This window comes from Amphiura filiformis, chromosome 9, assembly GCF_039555335.1.
Source record: "Amphiura filiformis chromosome 9, Afil_fr2py, whole genome shotgun sequence".
In the NCBI taxonomy this organism is placed as follows: domain Eukaryota; kingdom Metazoa; phylum Echinodermata; class Ophiuroidea; order Amphilepidida; family Amphiuridae; genus Amphiura; species Amphiura filiformis.
This window is the reverse complement of record NC_092636.1, coordinates 52,352,289-52,375,302: the sequence shown is the minus strand read 5'-3', so window position 1 is coordinate 52,375,302 and position 23,014 is coordinate 52,352,289. Positions and strand designations below refer to the sequence as shown.

General features: G+C 36.7%; 1 protein-coding gene across 1 annotated transcript; it reads right to left on the bottom strand.

Annotated features, from left to right (window-relative positions):
- Positions 1–10,445: 10,445 nt before the first annotated feature.
- LOC140160142 (ATP-dependent DNA helicase PIF1-like) lies at positions 10,446–11,792 on the bottom strand. The gene has a single exon (XM_072183420.1). The coding sequence runs from the start codon at positions 11,790–11,792 to the stop codon at positions 10,446–10,448; it is 1,347 nt and encodes a 448-aa protein (XP_072039521.1).
- Positions 11,793–23,014: the final 11,222 nt, after the last annotated feature.

Sequence of the window (23,014 nt, the reverse complement as noted above, 5' to 3'; positions counted from 1 at the left end):
TTGGTGTTTTGGGAAAAAATCCATAACTTCAATACGAAAGGTCAAAATTTTCAATTGATCGTCGGCTTTTCATCCCACCTACACACACTTTAAGTATAAATCATCAGATTGATAAAGTTTACTTCGAGTACTGTTAAATATCAAAAATATCAATTTTTAATCATTTGCCATAAAATGTGTATTACATTGCAAATTTCAAAAATCAAAATTATTTGATATCAGAAGGACATTCTTCGTATTCAGAATGCAATTCGATATGTCTGATGTGCTCTAATGTCCCACAATAAATACTGTCCAAACATTCATACCCCATCCCTTAAAGAGGCAATTCCCATAAAAAAAAATCAAATTTTGGAATTCTTAATTTCATGGTATTTGACCTTGGGACTAAGTGGACTTTCAAATCCTTGAAAGTACTTATTGAAAAGAGATTTATATAATCAATAATTGACACTTGAGCTATGATAATCCCTATTCAATCCTGTGTAAAGCAGGGAACTAATTAGCGCATTACTCGGAATATCAATTTAGGAAAAATATCAAGGTATCATTTACAAAATTATCCATATCTTGATGCTATAGATCCTTACTTTCAGCGATCTGGTGATGTCATGGTTAGATCAGATGGTTTTTTTCAATGCCCAGGCTGCCAACTTTGTGCCTATTATTAGAAAATAATTATCAAGCACGAATTACATGGTTTTATTTAAAACAAACTCATGTTGACCATAAAGCGAATAAAAACATGTGTCTCCCAACACGCGATAAAAAATGTTAAATGCTATATAATGAATTAATTTTTATATTTAATAGACCTGCTGCGCCGTAAATGCTATCTTCAGTAGATCATAGCGGAAACAAAAAGCAAAACAACAACAATCGAAATATACCAAAATACTTTTCAAAAACGCGTTCTGATTGCTGGGCAGGCTGTCAAAATGGTAAAAGAAAGAATTTAAACAGTAGGCCTACAAAGAAAATTAATCAATCAATCATATTTATGTATTTTCCATCAAATATTTTCCATCAAATATGACCAACAAAGGAGCAATCTTTTAAAACTACAAAACGACGGAGCGGCGCGGAGCTGGATACAACGGTATTTATAAACGGAGCCTGTGGATGTTGCATCCGTTTTATAAATATAACAAAACAAAACAAAACTAGAGTCAACAGACGCTGAATACAAGCCGCAATTTGACCCCTATAACTTGACCCCTGGGTTACGGATGGGGTCAACTGCTCTTGCACTGTGCTTAGGATGTCATAAGAAATATTCCTGGTGAATTTCAGCTTAATCGGAACTTATACATGGATTTTGATTTTTGAAAATTTTGATTGACCTTTTGACCCCTTTAATGACCTTTGACCTCAATGTAAAAAAAAACCTTATGTACACCGACAAAATGCATTGTTCCAATTTTAATTAAAAAATTCTAACATGTTCAGTTCTTGAGATAAAAATTCTTGAAATTATTCAGCTAAAAACAGGAAGTGACCCCTTAATGACCTTTGACCCACAAAATAAAAATACCATGCATACATCAGGGAACACTAATTCATGTATGTTGGTTATATTATTCTGGTCTGTTTACATTTTGAGATAAAATTTTTTGAACATTTTGGTTTTTGACCGGAAGTAACCCTTAATGACCTTTGACCCCAAACCTGTAGGCATCCTAAAGACCCTGGCTAGTAGCAATGCATGTGTGCTAATGGCGACTCTCTGCTATATATTTTGTAAAGACAGTGATTTTTTGAATATTTTTAGCTTTCAGACCGGAAATGACCCCCTTAATGACCTTTGACCTCAATTCTGTTTAGGAAGTTTTAAGCACTGCCACATGTTGATTCATATGCATGAGTCACATGATCATTGCATGAAATTTGTGGAAGGAGTAGCATTTTTTGTGAAATCACATTTTTGACCATTATAGCTAGGTCAAAGGTCACAGCGAGGTCAAAGTCAAATGGAAGGTTTGGCCTAGCCCAGTGGTCATTTGGGTCAACTTTGGTTGAAATCTGTCAATCCTTTGCGAAGCTAGATGCAGTTGATTGGTTGCCAGAAGAAGAAAGAAGAACTAGACTAAGCTGTGGTCTAACCCACGAACACAGCCGTGTTGTTACCCCTAATGACCTTATGACCCCAAAATATATGAAAACGGCCATAGACATAGGCTAATGTCAATGCATGGGTGCATGTGGCACCACTTTGCTATGTTACTTGTGGCAGAAGGGCATTTTGAAGGTTTTTCGTCTCAGACCGGAAGTGACCCCTTAATGACATTTGACCCCAAATAAAAAATACCACATATGAATTGAGTACCCACAATTCATGTGTGAACATACCGTTACTGTCCTATGTTTTTCTTAGCAAATAAAAAATTTTGACGGTTTTTCGTTTTATACCGGAAGTGACCCCTTAATGACGTTTGACCCCAAATAAAAAAATACCACATATGAATTGGGTATCCACAATTCATGTGTGAACATACCGTTACTGTCCTATGTTTTCTTAGCAAATACAATTTTTGACGGTTTTCGTTTTATACCGGAAGTGACCCCTTAATGACCTTTGACCCCAAATCTGTGAGGACCCCATAGACACTGGATAATAACAATGCATGTATGCAAGTGGTGTTACTGTCCTACGTAATTTGTGGGAGAAGAAGCATTTAAAGGTATTTCGTTTTGTACCGGAAGTGGCCCTTAATGACCTTTGACCCTAAATACAAAAAATACCACATATACATTGGGTAATTACAATTTATGTGTGAACATACCGTTACTGTCCTATGTTTTTCTTAGCAAATAAAATTTTTTGAAGGTTTTTCGTTTTATACCGGAAGTGACCCCTTAATGACCTTTGACCCCAAATCTGTGTACACCCCATAGACACTGGGTAATAATGCATGTGTGCAAATTGCGTCACTGTCCTACATAATCTATGGGAGAAGAAGCATTTTGAGTTCAAATCACGTTTTTGACCCCTATGACCCCTGCGTGACCTTTGACCCCATGAGTTTCATGTGACATGTAGGGGCATGGACAATGATGGCTGTGACCAAGTCAGGTTAAAATCGGTCCAAGCATGTGAGTGCTAGAGCAAATGTAATGGTCGGCAGAAAGAAGAAGAACTAGACTTAGCTGTGGTCTAAGACCACGAACACAGCCGTGTTGTGGTGACCCCTTAATGACCTTTGACCCCAGAATATATGAAAACGCCCATAGACATTGGCTAATGTCAATGCATGGGTGCACGTGGCACCACTTTGCTATGTTATTTGTGGCAGAAGGGGCATTTTGAACCTTTGACCCAAATAAAAAAAATACCACATATGAATTAAGTAACCACAATTCGTGTGTGATCATACCGTTACTGTCCTATGTTTTTCTTAGCAAATACAAATTTTTGAAGATTTTTCGTTTTATACCGGAAGTGACCCCTTATTGACCTTTGACCCCAAATCTGTGAGGACCCCATAGACACTGGGTAATAACAATTCATGTGTGCAAGGGGTGTCACTATCCTACGTAATTTGTGGGAGAAGAAGCATTTTAAAGGTATTTCGTTTTATACCGGAAGTGGCCCCTTAATGACCTTTGACCCTAAATAAAAAAAATACCACATATACACAGTGTAACTACAATTTATGTATGAACATACCGTTACTGTCCTATGTTTTTCTTTGCAAATAAAAAAATTTGAAAGTTTTTCGTTTTATACCGGAAGTGACCCCTTAATGACCTTTGACCCCAAATCTGTGAGGACCCCATAGACACTGGATAATAACAATACATGTGTGCAAGTGGTGTCACTGTCCTACGTAATCTGTGAGAGAAGAAGCATTTTGAGTTGAAATCACGTTTTTGACCCCTATGACCCCTGCGTGACCTTTGACCCCACGAGTTTCATATGACATGTAGGGGCTTGGTCAATGATGGTTGTGACCAAGTTAGGTCAAAATCGGTGCAAGCATGTAAGTGCTAGAGCAAATGTAGTGGTCGGCAGAAAGAAGAAAGAAGAAGAACTAGACTTAGCTGTGGTCTAACCCACGAACACAGCCGTGTTTTGACCCCTAATGACCTTTGACCACAAAATATATGAAAACGCCCATAGACATTGGCTAATGTTAATTTATAGGTGCACGAGGCACCACTTTGCTATGTTACTTGTGGCAGAAGGGGCATTTTGAAGGTTTTTCGTCTCAGACCGGAAGTGACCCCTTAATGACATTTGACCCCAAATTAAAAATACCACATATGAATTGGGTAACCACAATTCATGTGTGAACATACCGTTACTGTCCTATGTTTTTCTTAGCAAATAAAAAATTTTGAAGGTTTTTCGTTTTATACCGGAAGTGACCCCTTAATGACATTTGACCCCAAATCTGTGAGGACCCCATAGACACTGGGTAATAACAATGCATGTGTGCAAGTGGTGTCACTGTCCTACGTAATTTGTGGGAGAAGAAGCATTTTAAAGGTATTTCGTTTTATACCGGAAGTGGCCCTTAATGACCTTTGACCCTAAATAAAAAATTCCACATATACACAGAGTAACTACAATTTATGTGTGAACATACCGTTACTGTGCTATGTTTTTCTTAGCAAATAAAAAAATTGAAGTTTTTTCGTTTTATACCGGAAGTGACCCCTTAATGACCTTTGACCCCAAATCTGTGAGGACCCCATAGACACAAGATAATAACAATGCATGTGTGCAAGTGGTGTCACTGTCCTACGTAATCTGTGAGAGAAGAAGCATTTTGAGTTGAAATCACGTTTTTGACCCCTATGACCCCTGCGTGACCTTTGACCCCACGAGTTTCATGTGACATGTAGGGGCTTGTGCAATGATGGTTGTGACCAAGTTAGGTCAAAATCGGTGTACGCATGTGAGTGCTAGAGCAAATGTAATGGTCGGCAGAAGAAGAAGAAGAAGAAGAAAGAAGAAGAAAGAACCTGTAAGAAAAAAAAGACACAGCCGTGACTAACGTCACGGCTGTGTAACTAGACTTAGCTGTGGTCTAAGACCACGAACACAGCCGTGTTTTGACGCCTTAATGACCTTTGACCTCAAAATACATAAAACGCCCATAGACATTGGCTAATGTCAATGTATGGGTCCAAGTGGCACCACTTTGCTATGTTATTTGTGGCAGAAAGTGGCATTTTGAAGGTTTTTCGTCTCAGACCGGAAGTTACCCCTTAATGACCTTTGACCCCAAATGAAAAAATACCACATGTACAATAGGTAAACACAATTCACGTGTGAATATACCATCACCCTCCAATGTTTTTTTAGCAAATAAAAAAATTTGAAGGTTTTTCGTTTTATACCGGAAGTGACCCCTTAATGACCTTTGATTCCAAATTTGTGAGGACCCCATAGACACTGGGTAATAACAATGCATGTGTGCAAGTGGCGTCACTGTCATACGTTATTTGTGGGAGAAGAAGCATTTTAAAGGAATTTCGTTTTATACCGGAAGTAGCCCCTTAATGACCTTTGACCCTAAATTAAAAAATACCACATATGCACAGAGTAACTACAATTTATTTGTGAACATACCGTTACTGTCCTATGTTTTTCTTAGCAAATACAATTTTTTGAAGGTTTTCGTTTTATACCGGAAGTGACCCTTAATGACCTTTGACCCCAAATCTGTGAGGACCCCATAGACACTGGATAATAACAATGCATGTGTGCAAGTGGTGTCACTCTCCTACGTAATCTGTGAGAGAAGAAGCATTTTGAGTTGAAATCACGTTTTTGACCCCTATGACCCCTGCTTGACCTTTGACCCCACGAGTTTCATATGACATGTAGGGGCATGGTCAATGATGGTTGTGACCAAGTTAGTCACGGCTGTGTCTTTTTTCTTACAGGTTCTTTCTTTCTTCTTCTTCTTCTTCTTCTTCTTTCTGCCGACCACTACATTTGCTCTAGCACTTACATGCTTACACCGATTTTGACCTAACTTGGTCACAACCATCATTGACCATGCCCCTACATGTCATATGAAACTCGTGGGGTCAAAGGTCACGCAGGGGTCATAGGGGTCAAAACGTGATTTCAACTCAAAATGCTTCTTCTCCCACAGATTACGTAGGACAGTGACACCACTTGCACACATGAATTGTTATTACCCAGTGTCTATGGGGTCCTCACAGATTTGGGGTCAAAGGTCATTAAGGGGTCACTTCCGGTATAAAACGAAAAACCTTCAAAAATTTTTATTTGCTAAGAAAAACATAGGACAGTAATAGTATGTTCACACATGAATTGTGGTTACCCAATTCATACGTGGTATTTTTTTATTTTGGGTCAAAGGTCATTAAGGGGTCACTTCCGGTCTGAGACGAAAACCTTCAAAATGCCCTTCTGCCACAAATAACATAGCAAAGTTGTGCCACGTGCACCTATGCATTGACATTAGCCAATGTCTATGGGCGTTGTCATATATTTTGGGGTTAAAGGTCATTAGGGGTCAAAACACGGCTGTGTTCGTGGTCTTAGACCACAGCTAAGTCTAGTTTCAGCTTAATCGGAACTTATACATGGATTTTGATTTTTTAAATTTTGATTGACCTTTTGACCCCTTAATGACCTTTGACCTCAATGAAAAAAAACCTCATATACACCGACAAAATGCATTGTTCCAATTTTAATTAAAAATTCTAACATGTTCAGTTCTTGAGATAAAAATTCTTGAAGTTATTCAGCTAAAACAGGAAGTGACCCTTAATGACCTTTGACCCCAAAATAAAAATACCATGCATACATCAGGGAACACTTATTCATGTATGTTGGTTATATTATTCTGGTCTGTTTACATTTTGAAATAAAAATGTTTTGAACATTTTTGATAATTTTGGTTTTTGACCGGAAGTAACCCCTTAATGACCTTTGACCCCGAAACTGTAGGCATCCTAAAGACCCTGGCTAATAGCAATGCATGTGTGTTAATGTCGACTCTCTGCTATGTAATTTGTACAGACAGTGATTTTTTGAATATTCTTTACAAATTTTTCAGATTTTGACCGGAAATGACCCCTTAATGACCTTTGACCTCAATTCTTTTTAGGAAGTTTTAAGCACTGCCACATGTTGATTCATATGCATGAGTCACATGATCATTGCATGTAATTTGTGGAAGGAGTAGCATTTTTTGTGAAATCAACATTTTTGACCATAAGGTCAAGGTCAAAGGTCACAGTCAGGTCAAAGTCAAATGTAAGGTTTGGCCTAGTCCAGTGGTCATTTGGCTCAAGTATGGTTGAAATCTGTCGAAGCATAAGAGAGCTAGGGCGAAACGTGGCAAGTCATGCAAAATGTCACGAGTTGCCAGAAGAAAGAAAGAAGAACTAGATCTGGTTACAGATCTGGACCTAGCCGGGGCCGGAAATGCCAGTCTTAAAGTTTATGGACATCTCACACCATTAGTGGTGCATCACTGTAGCATGTAGGGGCTTTATCCGTCTTTCATATGCTGAGATACAGCTACTTTTCCGTAATTTTAAACATTTTTTTGCAAATTTGACGTTTTGACCTCCTTAATGACCTTTGACCCCAATATAAAAAAACCCTCATATACACCGCGAAAATGCATTGTTACAGTTTAAATTAAAAAATCTACTATGCTTAGTTATGGAGATAAAAATTCTTGAAGTTATTTAGCTTAAAACCGGAAATGACGTTTAAATGACCTTTGACCAAAAAATAAAAATACGGTGCATACATCGGTAACACTAATGCATATATGAAGTTTATGTCACTCTGGTCTGGTTACGTTTTGAGATTTAAAAAAATGAACATATTTGATGATTTTTGGTTTTTGACCGGAAGCGACCCCTTAATGACCTTTGACCCCAAAACTATAGACACCCCAAAAGACCCTGGTTGGTAGCAATGCATGTGTGCTAATGACAACACTTTGCTATGTAATTTGTAAAAACAGTGATTTTTAAATATTTTTAGCTTTCAGACCGGAAATGACCCCTTAATGACCTTTGACCCAAATTCTGTGAATAATTTATAGGCACTGGATATAGCCGATGCATATGTGTAAGTGACATCATCGTACTATGTAATTTGTGGCAGAAGAAGCATTTTGAAGATATTTGGTTTAATACCGGAAATGACCCCTTAATGACCTTTGACCCCAAATTTGTGAACATCTTATAGACACTGGATATAGCCGATGCATATGTGCAAGTGACGTCATTGTAGGATGTAACATGTAGGAGAAGAAGCATTTTGAAATTTGTTGCCAGAAGAAAGAAGACCAAGAAAGATCCGATAGCATCACAAGACCTAGCCGGTGTCCCGGCTAGGTAAGAAGAAGAATTGAGAAGAGACAGAACAAGCCGACATCCGTCGTCGGCTTGTAAGAAGAAAGAACCTGTAAGAAAAAAGACACGGCTGTGTAACTAGACTTAGCTGTGGTCTAACCCACGAACACAGCCGTGTTGTGAACCTTTAATAGCTTTTAATGACCTTTGACCCCAAAATATATGAAAACCCCATAATACATTGGCTAATGTCAATGTATGTGTGCACGTGGCATCACTTTGCCATGTTATTTGTGGCAGAAGGGGCATGTTGCAATGTTGGTTACCAAATTTGTGTTTGTGGGCAGGGAAAGGAGATAAGTAGGGTCACGGGCATAGATGTTCGTGTTTTGCCGAACACAACTCTGCTGAAGCCACGTGGTTCAGCTATGCAAATGGTGATATTCCTAAACAATTTGAAGCAGCAAGAGATTTGCGGATTCGTCCTCAGTGCCCAGGACCCGCAAGACTGTACTTTGTCAAATCAAGAGAAGACAAAGTAGGAGACTAAGACTCGTTTCTGACTAGTGCAATTTTTGTTGTAGATAGAAAGGGGTCCAGAACAGTGTACTTTGTCTGCAGAGAAGACAAAGTTGTCCCATTTCTAACTTACGCACAAATTGCCCTACCTGGGCATACGAGTCTTAACTAAGACTCAATTATAATTATTGATTAGCATGTAGCATATAGTATATACAATAATTGCAAATAATTTATTATGATTCATGACAAATTATTTTAAGTAGGCTATATACAGAGTGACATTAATACATTATTAAAATATAAACAGAATATTTTATTGATATTGCACAAAGTGATATATATAATTTACAAAAAAGTGAATAAAAAGCGACTACAATATTATCTGATATAATGATGTCATGTATAATAGGCCGGACAATGTGAAAGCATAAATAGAATTACAACATAATTATCGAGGTTATGTCACAGAAATACGCAGGCTTATAATTTTTATTGTAGGCCCCGTTGCATTTTCTAAAAGTTATACTAAGATAGAGGCATATATGTGTACCAATTCTCTGAACCATTAACAAATTATGAAAATGCATTTGTTTACACTTTGAATATGAACATGTTGAAAAGTAGTTCAATGGAATGACGATGTTCGTTATATTATATAAGTTATAGTATGATGAAATTCGGTAATTGATTGACATGATTCATGTATGTTATTTTGATAAATGAGGTATTGAAACTGTTAAAGACGAGTATTAAAGACAATATTTAAATAATACGATTCATGAAACATTCGTAGATCATTGTAAAATTAAACAATGTTATATAGATATTAATTAACATCTGCTATGTCACAATTATTGCGTATAACAAAATTGGATTAACATAAAGATGTTTCACTGAGCTCAATTCTTTTTAAAAGATATATAAAATTTAGATTCTCATGCAAGACATTACTAAGTGCATGGTTTATATTAATTTTGACATAAGTTAACAGTTATCCTGCTCTTAAACTTGCTTTTGCATATAATGTTTCAGTACAAGGGAATCGTCTTTGTTTGTAAATCTAAATGGTTTAACTGAAAAGAATTGCTAATACGTTATGGCAATAAATGTTGGCTGATGGTAGCTGTAATATGTTGTCATTACAGATGCTTGGTATTGCTTGGGCTTGGGCTTGACATAAATGTGATCTAGCAGAGTTCCTTTAGCGGTGGTAGAATTGGAGATGACCTGATGGTATTGTCTGAAAGCGAGTAAAATGGTTTCTTTGAACAAGTTGCGATTGAAATCTCCGACGAGTACTTTGTAATCTGTATCTAGTACTTCCATTTGGGCTGTGATATTGTTCATTTCTGTGCTAAACGTGCTTGTACTTGTTGCAATAGGCTTGTATATTGTCGCAACCAGCAAGTTTGTTTTTCCACTTGTTCGTATGGCAAGTATATCACATTCATTACTGAAAAGTGGTACTACTGTATAACGGATGCCGTTCTGAATATACATAGCGACACCTCTACCATTTCCAGAGTTAACTACTTCCAATGTGTATCCTTCAATTGAAACAGAGTCGAGGTTACTGTCGTCGGTAAGCCATGTTTCAGACAAACAGATCACATGGGCCTTTCTTATTTCTGGGTTCTTTTGAGATCATCTATGTGTCGATGTAAACTCTGTATGTTGTGATGAGCGATTACAAAATTTGTGTTGTGGTCGATTTCTGTCAAAGGGTTTGCTTTGGAAAGATCACATGTAGGCATTTTGGCGACGTTTGCTTCGATATCTTCATTACAAAAGATGCGGGATTCATCATAATCCATCAAATACATTCCTTCAAGATGAGTGACTCGACTGAGTGCCACGTAAGCCATCGATTTTCTTAGACCTTTCATAGAAATCACTGCCTGATCTGTCGTTTGGCCCTGCACTTTATGAACAGTAACAGCCCATGCAAGTTTCAATGGCATCTGTTCTCTTGTCGTAGTGAATGTTCTACCTCGAACCTGGAACGATTCTTTACGTGGTTTTATTGGTACACATCCTGCATAGTGTGGTGGAATAAACTGGGTAGTTCGTGTTTTTGCTCCAACTCGATCACTGTCAAATTTGACATATACAACAATTGGCATATTTTGAGAATTGCAGAACTCGATTCCTTTCACTATGCCAGGAACTCCGTTACATAGTCCATCTGAAACATCTACATTTGCTATGAGCATAACTCGAGCATCTACTGCTAATTTCAGGTAAGATGCTAAAGAAGTATCATCTGCACGTGTTGTTCTATGTGGCGTTTCATGCACTTGGATAATTCGTCCACCTCTTTGGTCAACGTCATTAGCTTTAATGGTGAACATTTCAGTGTTCAGTGACGCAAGTTTTCTTTCATTGTGGCTATCAACATCTTTGTTAAGGTAAAACAAATGCAATGCATCAGAAGGCGCTGTTAGATTATTTTCCTCAACTCTTCGTGATTCGAGCAATTCTTTGTCTGTCTTTTGCAGTGGTTGCTTCTTTTTCCGTTCACGTAGCCGATTAAGCATTTGAGCAAAGATAGCATCATCTTTTTGGCGCATGATTTCTTTGAGCTCAACTATTTGAAAGAGTGGGTTCCATATATCTTTCAAAATTTCGTCGTGTGGAAAGCATAATGGTGTAGGTGGGCTAATTGGTGGCAATTGATAGAAATCTCCCACTGCTAGGATTGACACATTGCCAAAGTCAGTATATGTTCCTTTAATCTGCTGCAACCGTCCGAATATATATGTCAGCTGAGTTGTACTAACCATTGAAATTTCGTCTATAATTACTAATTGCAAATGCCGATATTTGACTCGTAAAGTGTTTAGTGATTCTTCACCAAGTGGCTTGTATTCTTTTTGAGATTTAGGATTAATTTTTAATCCGGAGCAGATTGTTTGACCACAAATATTGAATGCAGCTGTTCCAAGGTGAGCAAGTGACAAGACTATCATATCTTCGGCGGATTATGTCATGCGTGCAAATACTTTTTTTGCATAGTACTGAATGCATTTGATAACATGCGACTTTCCGGTTCCTGCACCTCCAGTAACAAACATTTGAAATGGGTCGACACTCTGCTCTCTTGCTTTATCGTCACACCATTTTGAAACATGATTAAATACCTGACGTTGCTTTTCGTTCAGTTGGCGCATCATGTGTTGTGCTTGTTCTTCGGTTATTTCAGGATCGCATGTTTCAATCGCACATCTAGGTTGATCTCCCTGATGTATATTTTGTCGTGACTGCAGTTCAGGAACTTCCATTTCGGCAAATTCATCATCTGAATCTTGAACTAAATTGCGGTCTAATTGGTCATCCAGACGTTGTTGTTCACCTTGTGGATTGATTGCTGCCCATGCATCTTGAAGGTCTGCAACATGTTGAATCGCATCCCATGCTTCATCTAGTTGATCAGTTGCTGGTTCAAACTCTTGCATATTTTCTTTAACTATATCTTTGACTCGTGCTCTTTTGCCATTGATATTCACATTACCCTTCATATGATAATCTTCATATTTGGTAAAGGCATTTGGCTTGATTTGTTCATTTCTGTGTGGCAAATATAAGCGTAGCATGTTCATATGATAACGCTCACTATCTTTCTTAACTGATACTCTTGGGTAACGAATAACAGCTGGCTTTCCTCTTGTACGTTCTTTCATCTTGATGGAGCAATTTTGCAGTTCGATTGGTTTATTTCGTTGGCAAGATTTTGCTTGTTTCTCATTACTTGCTTCATTACTTACATCTTGTTCTTTCTCTGATTCAGTTTGCTCAACATCTGTTTCGTTATCTGCTTCATTGTTTGTTTCGTCATTACGTACATCTTGTTCATTCTCGGGTTCAGTTTGCTCAATATCTCCAGCATCTGTTTCGTTATCTTCTTCATTGTCTGTTTCGTCATCAATTAATTCATCTGGATTCGCATTGATATTATCTGATTTGCCTGATACTTGATAATGACTGGAGAAAAATTTAGCCATGCACATGTTATTATACTTTGAGGTTCTTGGTCTACCTATATACTTTTCAATTTGGGATGTTTTCCAAACTTGTTCAGATTTCCCTGCGTTTGCTTGTACCTCTTTCAATGGCAATGATATTTTGTGTCCGTCCAAATCAGTTTGAACAAAGATGACCTTTCTGGTACTATTTCGTAGAGGCATGCTACAGATTAGGTAAATGGCGCCCATGACACTGATTTCTCTATGTTGCAAATAAACACTTCCAAGTTTTCTCAATTGCGAAACAGCATCATCATTTCCTAATTCCTTGCTTCTCTCTGTGCATTTCTTAACAAATCACCCATTTCTCTTTCAGATTTGGTAATGTAGGAAAGCATGTACATGGCGGCACCAAATGGATCTAACACGAATTGTATGTCCATATTTCCATTCCAGCATCGAATCAAGTGTGGGTTGTAATTGTTGATCCATTGATCTTGGATACGTCGTTTCAGGTTTATTGTGTTTTTTCTTGTAACCAATGCTAAGTACTCTTCAAATTCAGATTGTGTAACTTGTGCGGTACGGAGTATTTGTTCAAAATCTGCGTCAGTGTTACCTTCGACAAGTTCCCAAATCTTCTTTAAAGTTTCCTTTGCCTTTGTCTCATCTTCTTTTCTATGTTCAAGATCTTCTTGATATTCGACATCTTCTTCATTTCCTTCTATCCCTTCAACTGGTCTGGAGATAAATGTTCTGTTGGATGGTGGTTTTGGAAAATTAAACCGACATACTTTTCCAGTTTTCCGACATGATTTCGAATGACTTTTACTGTGTAGTTGCACATTGGTCACTAGTTCGTGTAATTCTTCATCAGAATTCACAAGATATATACTTGTCAACAAACTCTGTAATATCTTCATCAGAATCTTCATCAAACTTCGGTGCATCTTTAATCCATACCATCATGTGAATGTGTGGCCAACCTCTTTGTTGGAACTCTGTCCTGTAGTAATAGTCCTCAACTTTTCCAATTGGGTTAGCTGATGAGCACATTACATCTTTAATTAAAGTGTGCACTCTTCGTTCAAACATTCTGGCTGCTGCTGCAGGATTAGACATGATGATAGTACAGTGATCTTCCCATGTCATGTTCTTATGTTGCTCTTCAGTCATTGGTGGTTTGCCTTGTGATATTAGGATACCATTGGTTATTTCGATCCAGCGTCTGTCTGCAGCACTAAATGACATGAAAAATGTTGGGATTCCTAATTGACGTATCATTGCAAACAGATCTCGCTTTGATCTTTCCCAATAAGCAGGTGTTCCTCTTATTTGTGTCAGGAATCTATATCCTTCGTCCCTTTTGATTAGGTTTTTTACTTGTTCCTTGTCTCGCAACATAGATGCAGTTATCTTTCTACCTCCTGCTGTCTTAGTGTTACCTACTCTAATTGCGATAGAAATACCGGAGTGAATTTGGTGAACCTCTGTTGCATACAAAGCAAAAAATATGTATTCCGGATTCCTGACAAATCTGTTGTCCATTGAAAATAAGCGAGCATTAAAGTATCGTGAAGGTGATATCTTTTTCTCTCTTTTCCATGTAGGTGTTTTTGCCATCAGGAAATTCAGTTGGAAAACTCTTTGATTCCATTTCCAAAACCTTTTCAGGTATATTTCCTTCGCCTGGAGCAAGACACATTATTGATTCATCATGTTTGTCTGCAACATATTGAGCAAAATCTACTGGATGTAGAAACGAAAAAAGTGGTGCTGAGGTATTTGTAACATAGTCAGTTTCCGCTTGTACATTATTTTCTGATGCATCTGGAGGGTTATATTCGGAAGGCTCATCTATCATCATAGGATCTATATCAGAATTGTCTTTAGTAGCTTGGCTATCTTTATTTGCATCATCAGCAATATCATCTTTGTGTTGATCTTGAACATTACTCATATTGTCACTGGCCAGATGACTGGAACATTCTGATTCATTTTGGTTGACATCGGTAGACTTAATGTTTGTTGTTTCATTCACAGATATATTTGTATCGACTTCTATGGCTAGTGGTTGAATGACAAACGTTTTGTATCTTAGATGCAGTTCCTCAGACAAGAGAAGCAGATAGTCGTGAAGGTTTTCAAAGTTTTCAAAATACAATGCAACTGCAGTTCCTTCTGATGTTGGAAAACCGAATTCATCTCGAGAATGAGACTCAAAAATACATATTGTCCTGATGTAATGTCCTTATAAATCGCCATCATGTAAGGTTCAAATATCAAAATGTTAAAATTTGATACATGGAATGCGTCCTGTAATTCAACATTAAGTGGTCTTAACGCACTGTCTGGAGTAGCGTCTAATCTTCCACATCTTTGAATCAGATATCGAATCGGGAAAGATGAATTGCCAAAGGTACAAGTCGTCGGCAATTGTTCACTATCTAGATACTTGCTACGATCGAGTTGGCCATTTGCATTTAGTTCCTGAGATGTTGTCTTGTACAATTCATCACCATATATCAGAATTTGGTCTAAATCATCGGATGTCAATTTGTGGGAAATACTCGGTATATAGCATAACATTACTAATGCATTACACGAACATTGTACAGCTCTTGATTCTTCGCTGAATTGGACATCTCCTTGATGAAAATTTGCGAAAATTCTGTTTGCATAGGTTAATCTAATGGCCAGATCATCATCATGGAAGTCATGATCTCTGTTCTCATTAACGTGGTCATCGTAACATTGACTAGAACTTCCGTCATAGTCGGTACTTTGTATGAATGACTTATCATCGTTCTTCGAGGTATCATGGAAAAGTTCATCTGAAGCATTAGTGTGTTGACTTGATTCCGACATTGTTTCTTCCAACGCATCGTTTTGTGGCTGATGTTCTTCTTTGCGAAGTAACTGATCGTCTAACATAGTGTCAAACTCGTCGAAATTTATATTAATACTTTCATACTCTGGATTGTTTTGTTTTAACCAGACAAGCGCTTGCCTTACTTTTGTTGGATTTATGTCCTGACACATGTGATGTCCTTTGTACTCTAATTTCTTTTTAGTTTCACTCTGATTAGACTTTGTTCTGTTGGCAGTCTTGGTAAACATCGAGCAGTATTATCGACATTAGCTTTGACGCATACAACCTGTCCATTGATTCCTTTTTGAGCACCCTTTATAAGTGAAATCATCTTCATGAATAGTATGGCAGGCGAAATGAGATGTCTTTCCAGCATATTTAACTGAGATAGTTCAGGTGGCTGCTCATGTAAGCTAAGCGTATTTACTGTTGCTAATCTAGGAACAGAATTTGATAACATATTTCTATGACATGCTTCACAGATCCATTTATTTTGGTTATCATTATCTGAAGTAAGAGCAAATTCTGCAATTCCAATATTTGCTGGTATACTCTTGAGTAGGATGCGCTCATTATATTTGTCTCGATATAATGCTCTAACCTGTTGTTTGAAAAGGATTCGCTGGCATATTTGGCATATGTATATTAGTTGTTGGTCTTCTTTGCACGATTTTTTGAAATTCGCAATAACAGTATCGATATCTGATGATTTCTTTAATCTATTAGACTGAACATGTTGTCGTTTTATGTCGGCCTTTTCAGGGTCTTTATACTGAAGTCGAGACTGATTTCGTGCTTGTTGTCGTTTTCTGTCAGCCTTTACAGGGTCTTCATACTGAAGTCGTGCTTGTTGTCGTTTTATGTCGGCCTTTTCAGGGTCTTCATACTGAAGTCGAGACTGAAGTCGTGCTTGTTGTCGTTTTATGTCGGCCTTTTCAGGGTCTTCATACTGAAGTCGAGACTGAAGTCGTGATTTTTCTCGTTTTATGTCAGCTTTTTCAGGGTCTTCATACTGAAGTCGTGCTTGTTGTCGTTTTATGTCGGCCTTTTCAGGGTCTTCATACTGAAGTCGAGACTGAAGTCGTGATTTTTCTCGTTTTATGTCAGCTTTTTCAGGGTCTTCATACTGAAGTCGTGCTTGTTGTCGTTTTATGTCGGCCTTTTCAGGGTCTTCATACTGCTGTCGAGACTGAAGTCGTGTTTTTTGTCGTTTTCTTTCTGCGTATTCTGGTGATGAGTACTGCTCCTTTGATCTTTTCCTTTTTGTGCGTGAATTTCATTTTGTTCTTCTATTGGTTTATGTTGGAACCATTTTTGTTGTTTCGTTAGTTTTTTTCTTGGTTTTGGTAAACTGCAACCATCTTGGCTACTTTTAAACGGTGTCATATTTTCTTCAGTCCATGCCGAACATCCTGGTTTATTAACAGTCTTGGTAGACCTAATGTCTGTATCACTCGCAGATATATGTGTATCGACTTCAATGGATAGTGGTTGAATGACAAAAGTTTTGTATCTTAGATTCAAATCCTCAGACAAGAGAAGCAGGAAGTTGTAAAGGTTTTCAAAGTTTTCAAAATACAATGCAACTGCAGTTCCTTCTGATGTTGGAAAACCGAATTCATCTCGAGAATGAGAATCAAAAAAGACATATTGTCCTGATGTAATGTCCTTATATATTGCCATCATATAAGGTTCAAATATCAAAATGTTAAAATTTGATACACGAAATGCATCTTGTAATTCAACATCAAGTGGTCCTAATGCGCTGTCTGTAGTAGCGTCTAATCTTCCATATCTTTGAATCAAATATCGAATCGGGAAAGATGAATTGCCAAAAGTACAAGTCGTCGGCAATTGTTCACTATTTAGATACTTGCTACGATCGAGTTGGCCATTAGCATTTAGTTCCCGAGATGTTATCTTGTACAATTCGTCGCCATATATCAAAATTTGGTCTAAATCATCGGATGCCAATTTGTGGGAAATAATCGGTATATAGCATAACATTACTAATGCATTACATGAACATTGTAAAGCTCGTGATTCTTCGCTGAATTGGACATCTCCTTGATGAAAATGTGCCAAAATTCTGTTTGCATATGTTAATCCACCTGTAGGCCTATTCATATCCGGCTTTTTGTTAATTAAGCTCACAGATTCGCTACATTCGATTTTACAATCTGGATTATCATGATTATTGTCCTGTAAGTTCTTGAGAAATGCCAATCTGGCACGTGCTTTTGCAGAACGTCTAGGCATTTTCAAAAATAATGTAAATGAATAAACAGTAATAAATGGATTAAGCTAATTGGTATAAGTTTAATAAACGCGAACAATGAAACGTTTAATACAATATAACGGCCAAAATATTAACGATATCTATTATAATACGTAAAAGTAGAAAATTATAACTACAAGAATACAGCAATTAATTGTAACAAATGTAACTTTTAAACAAACAAGTTTATTAATAATAATATAGAACACTATAAAAACTATAACTATAACTATTTATAACACTTAACTACGGATTAATATGTTAACTGATGTACAAAAGAAAATTCTTTGAATGAAATATATCGGAGTACTTTATGATGAAACTACTTAAAATGTCCAACATATACTTTGAGCTACCTTTGGTTTTTGAAGTAATTACTTTAACGGGACTGCACGAAGAGTCAAGACTGAAGAAAAGGTCTAACCGTTAATTGTCACTTTTTATCTTTCAACAGAACACTAGCTTTAGACAGAACGCTAGATATTCAAATTTGTTGTCAAGTACGAATGTAGATTTTAGCATTACCCAGGGTCGGTTGTACGCTTATTAAACGTTGTTTTATATCATACGGAACCAATCTACAGACCCCATAGACAATAAATAGAACCGTGTTGTTCACATTATTGTTGTACTTGCATTTGTTTTAAAATAATTTCATAATTAGGCCTGAGTTTTGGTTTATTCTCAAAGTCACATTTCAAATTCGGTTTTAACTCCCAATACAGAACGTAAATTCTATAATAATTATGTTCATTGATCTTTTTTTTTGAAAAAAGTTTAACATTGTTACTCCAGTCGAATATACTGTGTGTCTGAACACCAGTGGTTGAGGCTGATGTTGGCAAATGTAAAATTTACTGTAGGCCTACTTCTATAAATCGTCATTAAGGTGTTCAAAAATTCATTTTTTTGGCCGAAAATACCTTGATATCTCTTTCAAACCATATTTTATCTTCTGAAATCCACGTTAACATGTTCAAAACAGAGAATGTCTTTTTTTCTACATATGCTGCAACTTTAAAGGCTTGTTTCTCTGTATTTTGTATTCAAGTTCCATGACCTTTGACTGATAATAATTTTGTAACTACATATCCCAAAGGTATCATTTTAATCCACACTTACTGCTTTATAATTATGAAACTGTAAATATCTCAATTAACTAATTTATGCCATGTGCCTTATTTACATGCGTTCGGTAAATTAGTAAGCAATTCTTGAAATATTAACGGCGATAATGTCTTTTACCTTTCTGCAGATGTGAAATATTGTTGCATACACTCTGAATCAATGATAATTGAGTATAATCGAATTTGGTGCACTGTAAAAGAACTCGGCCGATATTTTCAATCTAGGGTCAACTTTAGCAGATAGTACGTTACGAATCCTAATGTTATTCGTGTTGCTAATCAAATCTACTTCCATCAATAACGCCATTTGTATTTATCAAAGTCCCGATTGACTTGTTACAAAACGAGCATGTGCATGGATTGTTTTCTATCATGCCGTATTGATTTGAAACAACGGATTCTTCCCCCGCAACTTTAATAAACTTAGTGACGTTGTTTTCCCTGTATCACGATGTACTCACACTTAAGATAATCTCACAAGAGGCAAAGGAGACGTTCTGGGTGAGAATTTATTTTTTTAATTGCTGGTACAACAAATTAGATCAAATACATGAGATACAATTAATATTTGAAAACACATCATGATGTACATCTGATAATAAACAATAAATTTGTACAGAAAATATAACTACGCATTTTAGTTAATTAAATCTGGTATTACATGACTAATAATCCATATCCATTGGTGTAAGCATGAAAGAATCACAAGATGCATTAGAATTATAATAATGTATATTAACGGGGTTATTGTGTATTGCTTGGTACGCCTATACTTAATCATCTTCGCCTATGATTTAGTATCCTAAAAAATAGTTTACGTTTAATTATCTATATTCATTAGGTTTTTGGTAACTATCCCATGTAAGAATTACGAGAGTCAAATGATCAATGTTACTCATAACGGGGCTTCACTTGCGTATTTTTAGCTATGTATGGATAGTCCTATGACTGACTGTGCTTTGCTATTATCGTTTTCCTTTCCTTGAATTTGTTTAGGCCAACCTGATTCTTTGGCGACGCTTTGGTATCTCATTGTTATTAATATTTACATGTACTTATATTGTTCCATTGTCCATGTTGATTATTAGGTTTTTGGTTAATGTTTCATGAATGTAAGAATTACGAGATTGCTTGGGTAGGCCTATACTTAATCATCTTTAGCTATTTTACTATCCTTGACTTGGCTATATCATACTGTAATTAAAATCTACTTAAATATTATTGTTATGCAATCAAAAAGCTAGTTCACGTTTAATTTTCCATATTCATTATGTGTTTGGTAACTGTCCCATGTAAAAATTACGAAATTCAAATTATCAATATGTTAATAATAAATATTTACCAGGCCTTACTTGGGTATTTTTGGCTATACATGGTAGACCTATGATTGACTGTGCTTTACTAATTATTTGTCTATTTGATTGCCTACCTGAGATGATGCTTTGGTACATCATTGTAATTTAAAATTACATGTACTTACATTGTAATGGAATAAATTGGGTAGTTCCATTCGCCATGTTCATTATCAATTCAGTTCAACTCATGTTTCATTTCAATTCAATGCGCTTCGATTCGTTTAAATTCGTCTCATTTAGTCTCAATTCGTCTCATTTAGTCTCAATTCGTCTCATTTAGTCTCAATTCGTGTATATCTATGTTGGGTGCAAGGTCCAGTTCCAGCTCTAGTCCGACGGACCCCAGAACTCCCTTGTCGAAGAGATTACCTACAATTCAAGAACAATAGGTAACTCTGTGGTTCGTCTGCAATCGTGACATATAACGAGGACAAAAACAACACAATGGCCTGCAGTTAACCATGTCACATATAACAATAACAAACACAAACATAACATGAATGAAATTGTCGCTAATCTAGGACAGCGTTCAAGCTTTTGACTTACGTTTGGTGATCAGAATGGTGGGAATTTGAAGTGAAAGATATCCTTCTTAAGGGGTACTACACCCTCGATAAATGTGTCTATTTTTGCATATTTCTCAAAAACTAATAAAACAGTGGTAACAAAAGTTATGTATATTATAGGGGCAAGGAATCCAATTACTACACTGGAATTTCAATGACCCAAGAAAAGCGGTTTGTTATTTATAATAAGAAATAAGGTACCGCTAGGATGTACCTCGTTTCCTATCATACATACTGAACCGCTTGTCTTGAGTCACTGAAATTTCAGTGTAGTAATTGGATTCCTTGCCCCAATAATATACATAACATTTGTTACCAGTGTGTTATTATTTTTTGAGAAAAATGCAAAAATAGATTTACCACAGGGGTGTAGTACCCCCTTAAAGGAACATTTTCTAGGGTGAAATTTTGTGTAGAAACTGAATCTGACATAAAAAATGCATAATTATCAACTTGAAAATTTTCCCCATAGCACTGTACAGGCATATTTCTGCCCAAGTCCTCAAATTTGAGCGAAACTTGTCGCAAAAAAAATAAGTCCTTCAAAACTGGGACTCTCAGGGCTAAACAAATATAAACTTGCTCTAGAGGTCTTGGCTGTAGCAAGTTTATATTATTTTTTTTTTGCGAAGGCCTTTATTTTGTTCACACCCGCCGAAATGTTAGGGGTAGTAAAATATTAATAATTTATTTTTGTCAGTACATTTAAACGAGTCAAGTTTTATACCACTATTTAACTATTGAACAAAAAGCATTTCAATAGCTCATACCATTGAGTTAAATGGCTTTTTTTTTCAAGCTCAAAATTAGGCGAAAATTGCATTTTTTCTCAAATCAATGGTCACCCTGACCCCCAACTTTCTAACCCTGTTACAAAAATAAAGAAATATATTTATTCCATTTAATGATTTGAATATCACAAATGTGCCCTTGTCACATAATTAGTATAAACAATTAGGCACTACTCAGTACTTTTCATGTTCATACACTCACAGGAAATTAGCATGTGAACATTTTTCTCACCCTAAAACGGCCATTTTCGGCCAAAATTGGACCAAAAATGATTTTTTTCTCAAAATCAGTGAAAATAAGGGATTTAAGTGCCAAAATCTGAAAATATGTGACATTTTACCCCTAGAAACATTTAAGTACCAGGTAATCAATAATTTTGACTGTTTTCACCCTGAAATATTTTTTTCACACGTGTGTCCGCCAAAAGTAAGTCAAAGTTTGAATGCTGTCCCAGCAACTTTTTCAAATTTTGATGAATTTTTGAAAATTTTGTATATAATTTTATATACATGAATCATGTCCCAAAGTTTATCCTAGTCTCACTGATTAACCTCCTGTTTTGGTCATATTTATCACAAATTTCCAGTCTCATGGAAAGACATTTTTGGGACCTTCCCAATGAAAGACCCCACCCACTTTTTCAATGTCTAGGTTCTCACCGAAAGACCCTTTTTTTTCTAAAACCTATCCAGACATCACCGTCACTTCCAAAGTTGAGTGCCCCCCCTCCGACAGAACTCCCTTGTCAAAGAGATTATCTACAATTCAGGAACAATAGGCAACTCCCAAGATAGCAAGACAACGTTAACAATGTTCAGCATGGTCACGGTCGGTAAGCTGACACCAAGACAATGTTAGACCATTGTTAAATTATGGTTGCAATGGGAACGTCAGCCTATAAACATTGGGTCAACGTTGTTATTCCAACCTTACATTATGGTCAGTATGTTAACGTCAAGCAGCCATCCTTAAAATGACGGTCAGCAGTGATGTAGCGTCATAGGGCAAGTGCCCCCCTTATCGATTGCAAAATTTAGAAAATCCCATAGGAAAATTGCCAAGACACAGCTTGTGCCCCCACACTACGCCACTGACGGTCAGCATCAATTCAAGTTTGATATCAAGACAACATTGGCCCAACGCTATTTCGATCACAGAGCCAAGACTTGTATGCTCTTTCAATAGATCGATATTCAGAGCGATATTCTGATACAGTTTTTGGAGTATTTATTTTTGACA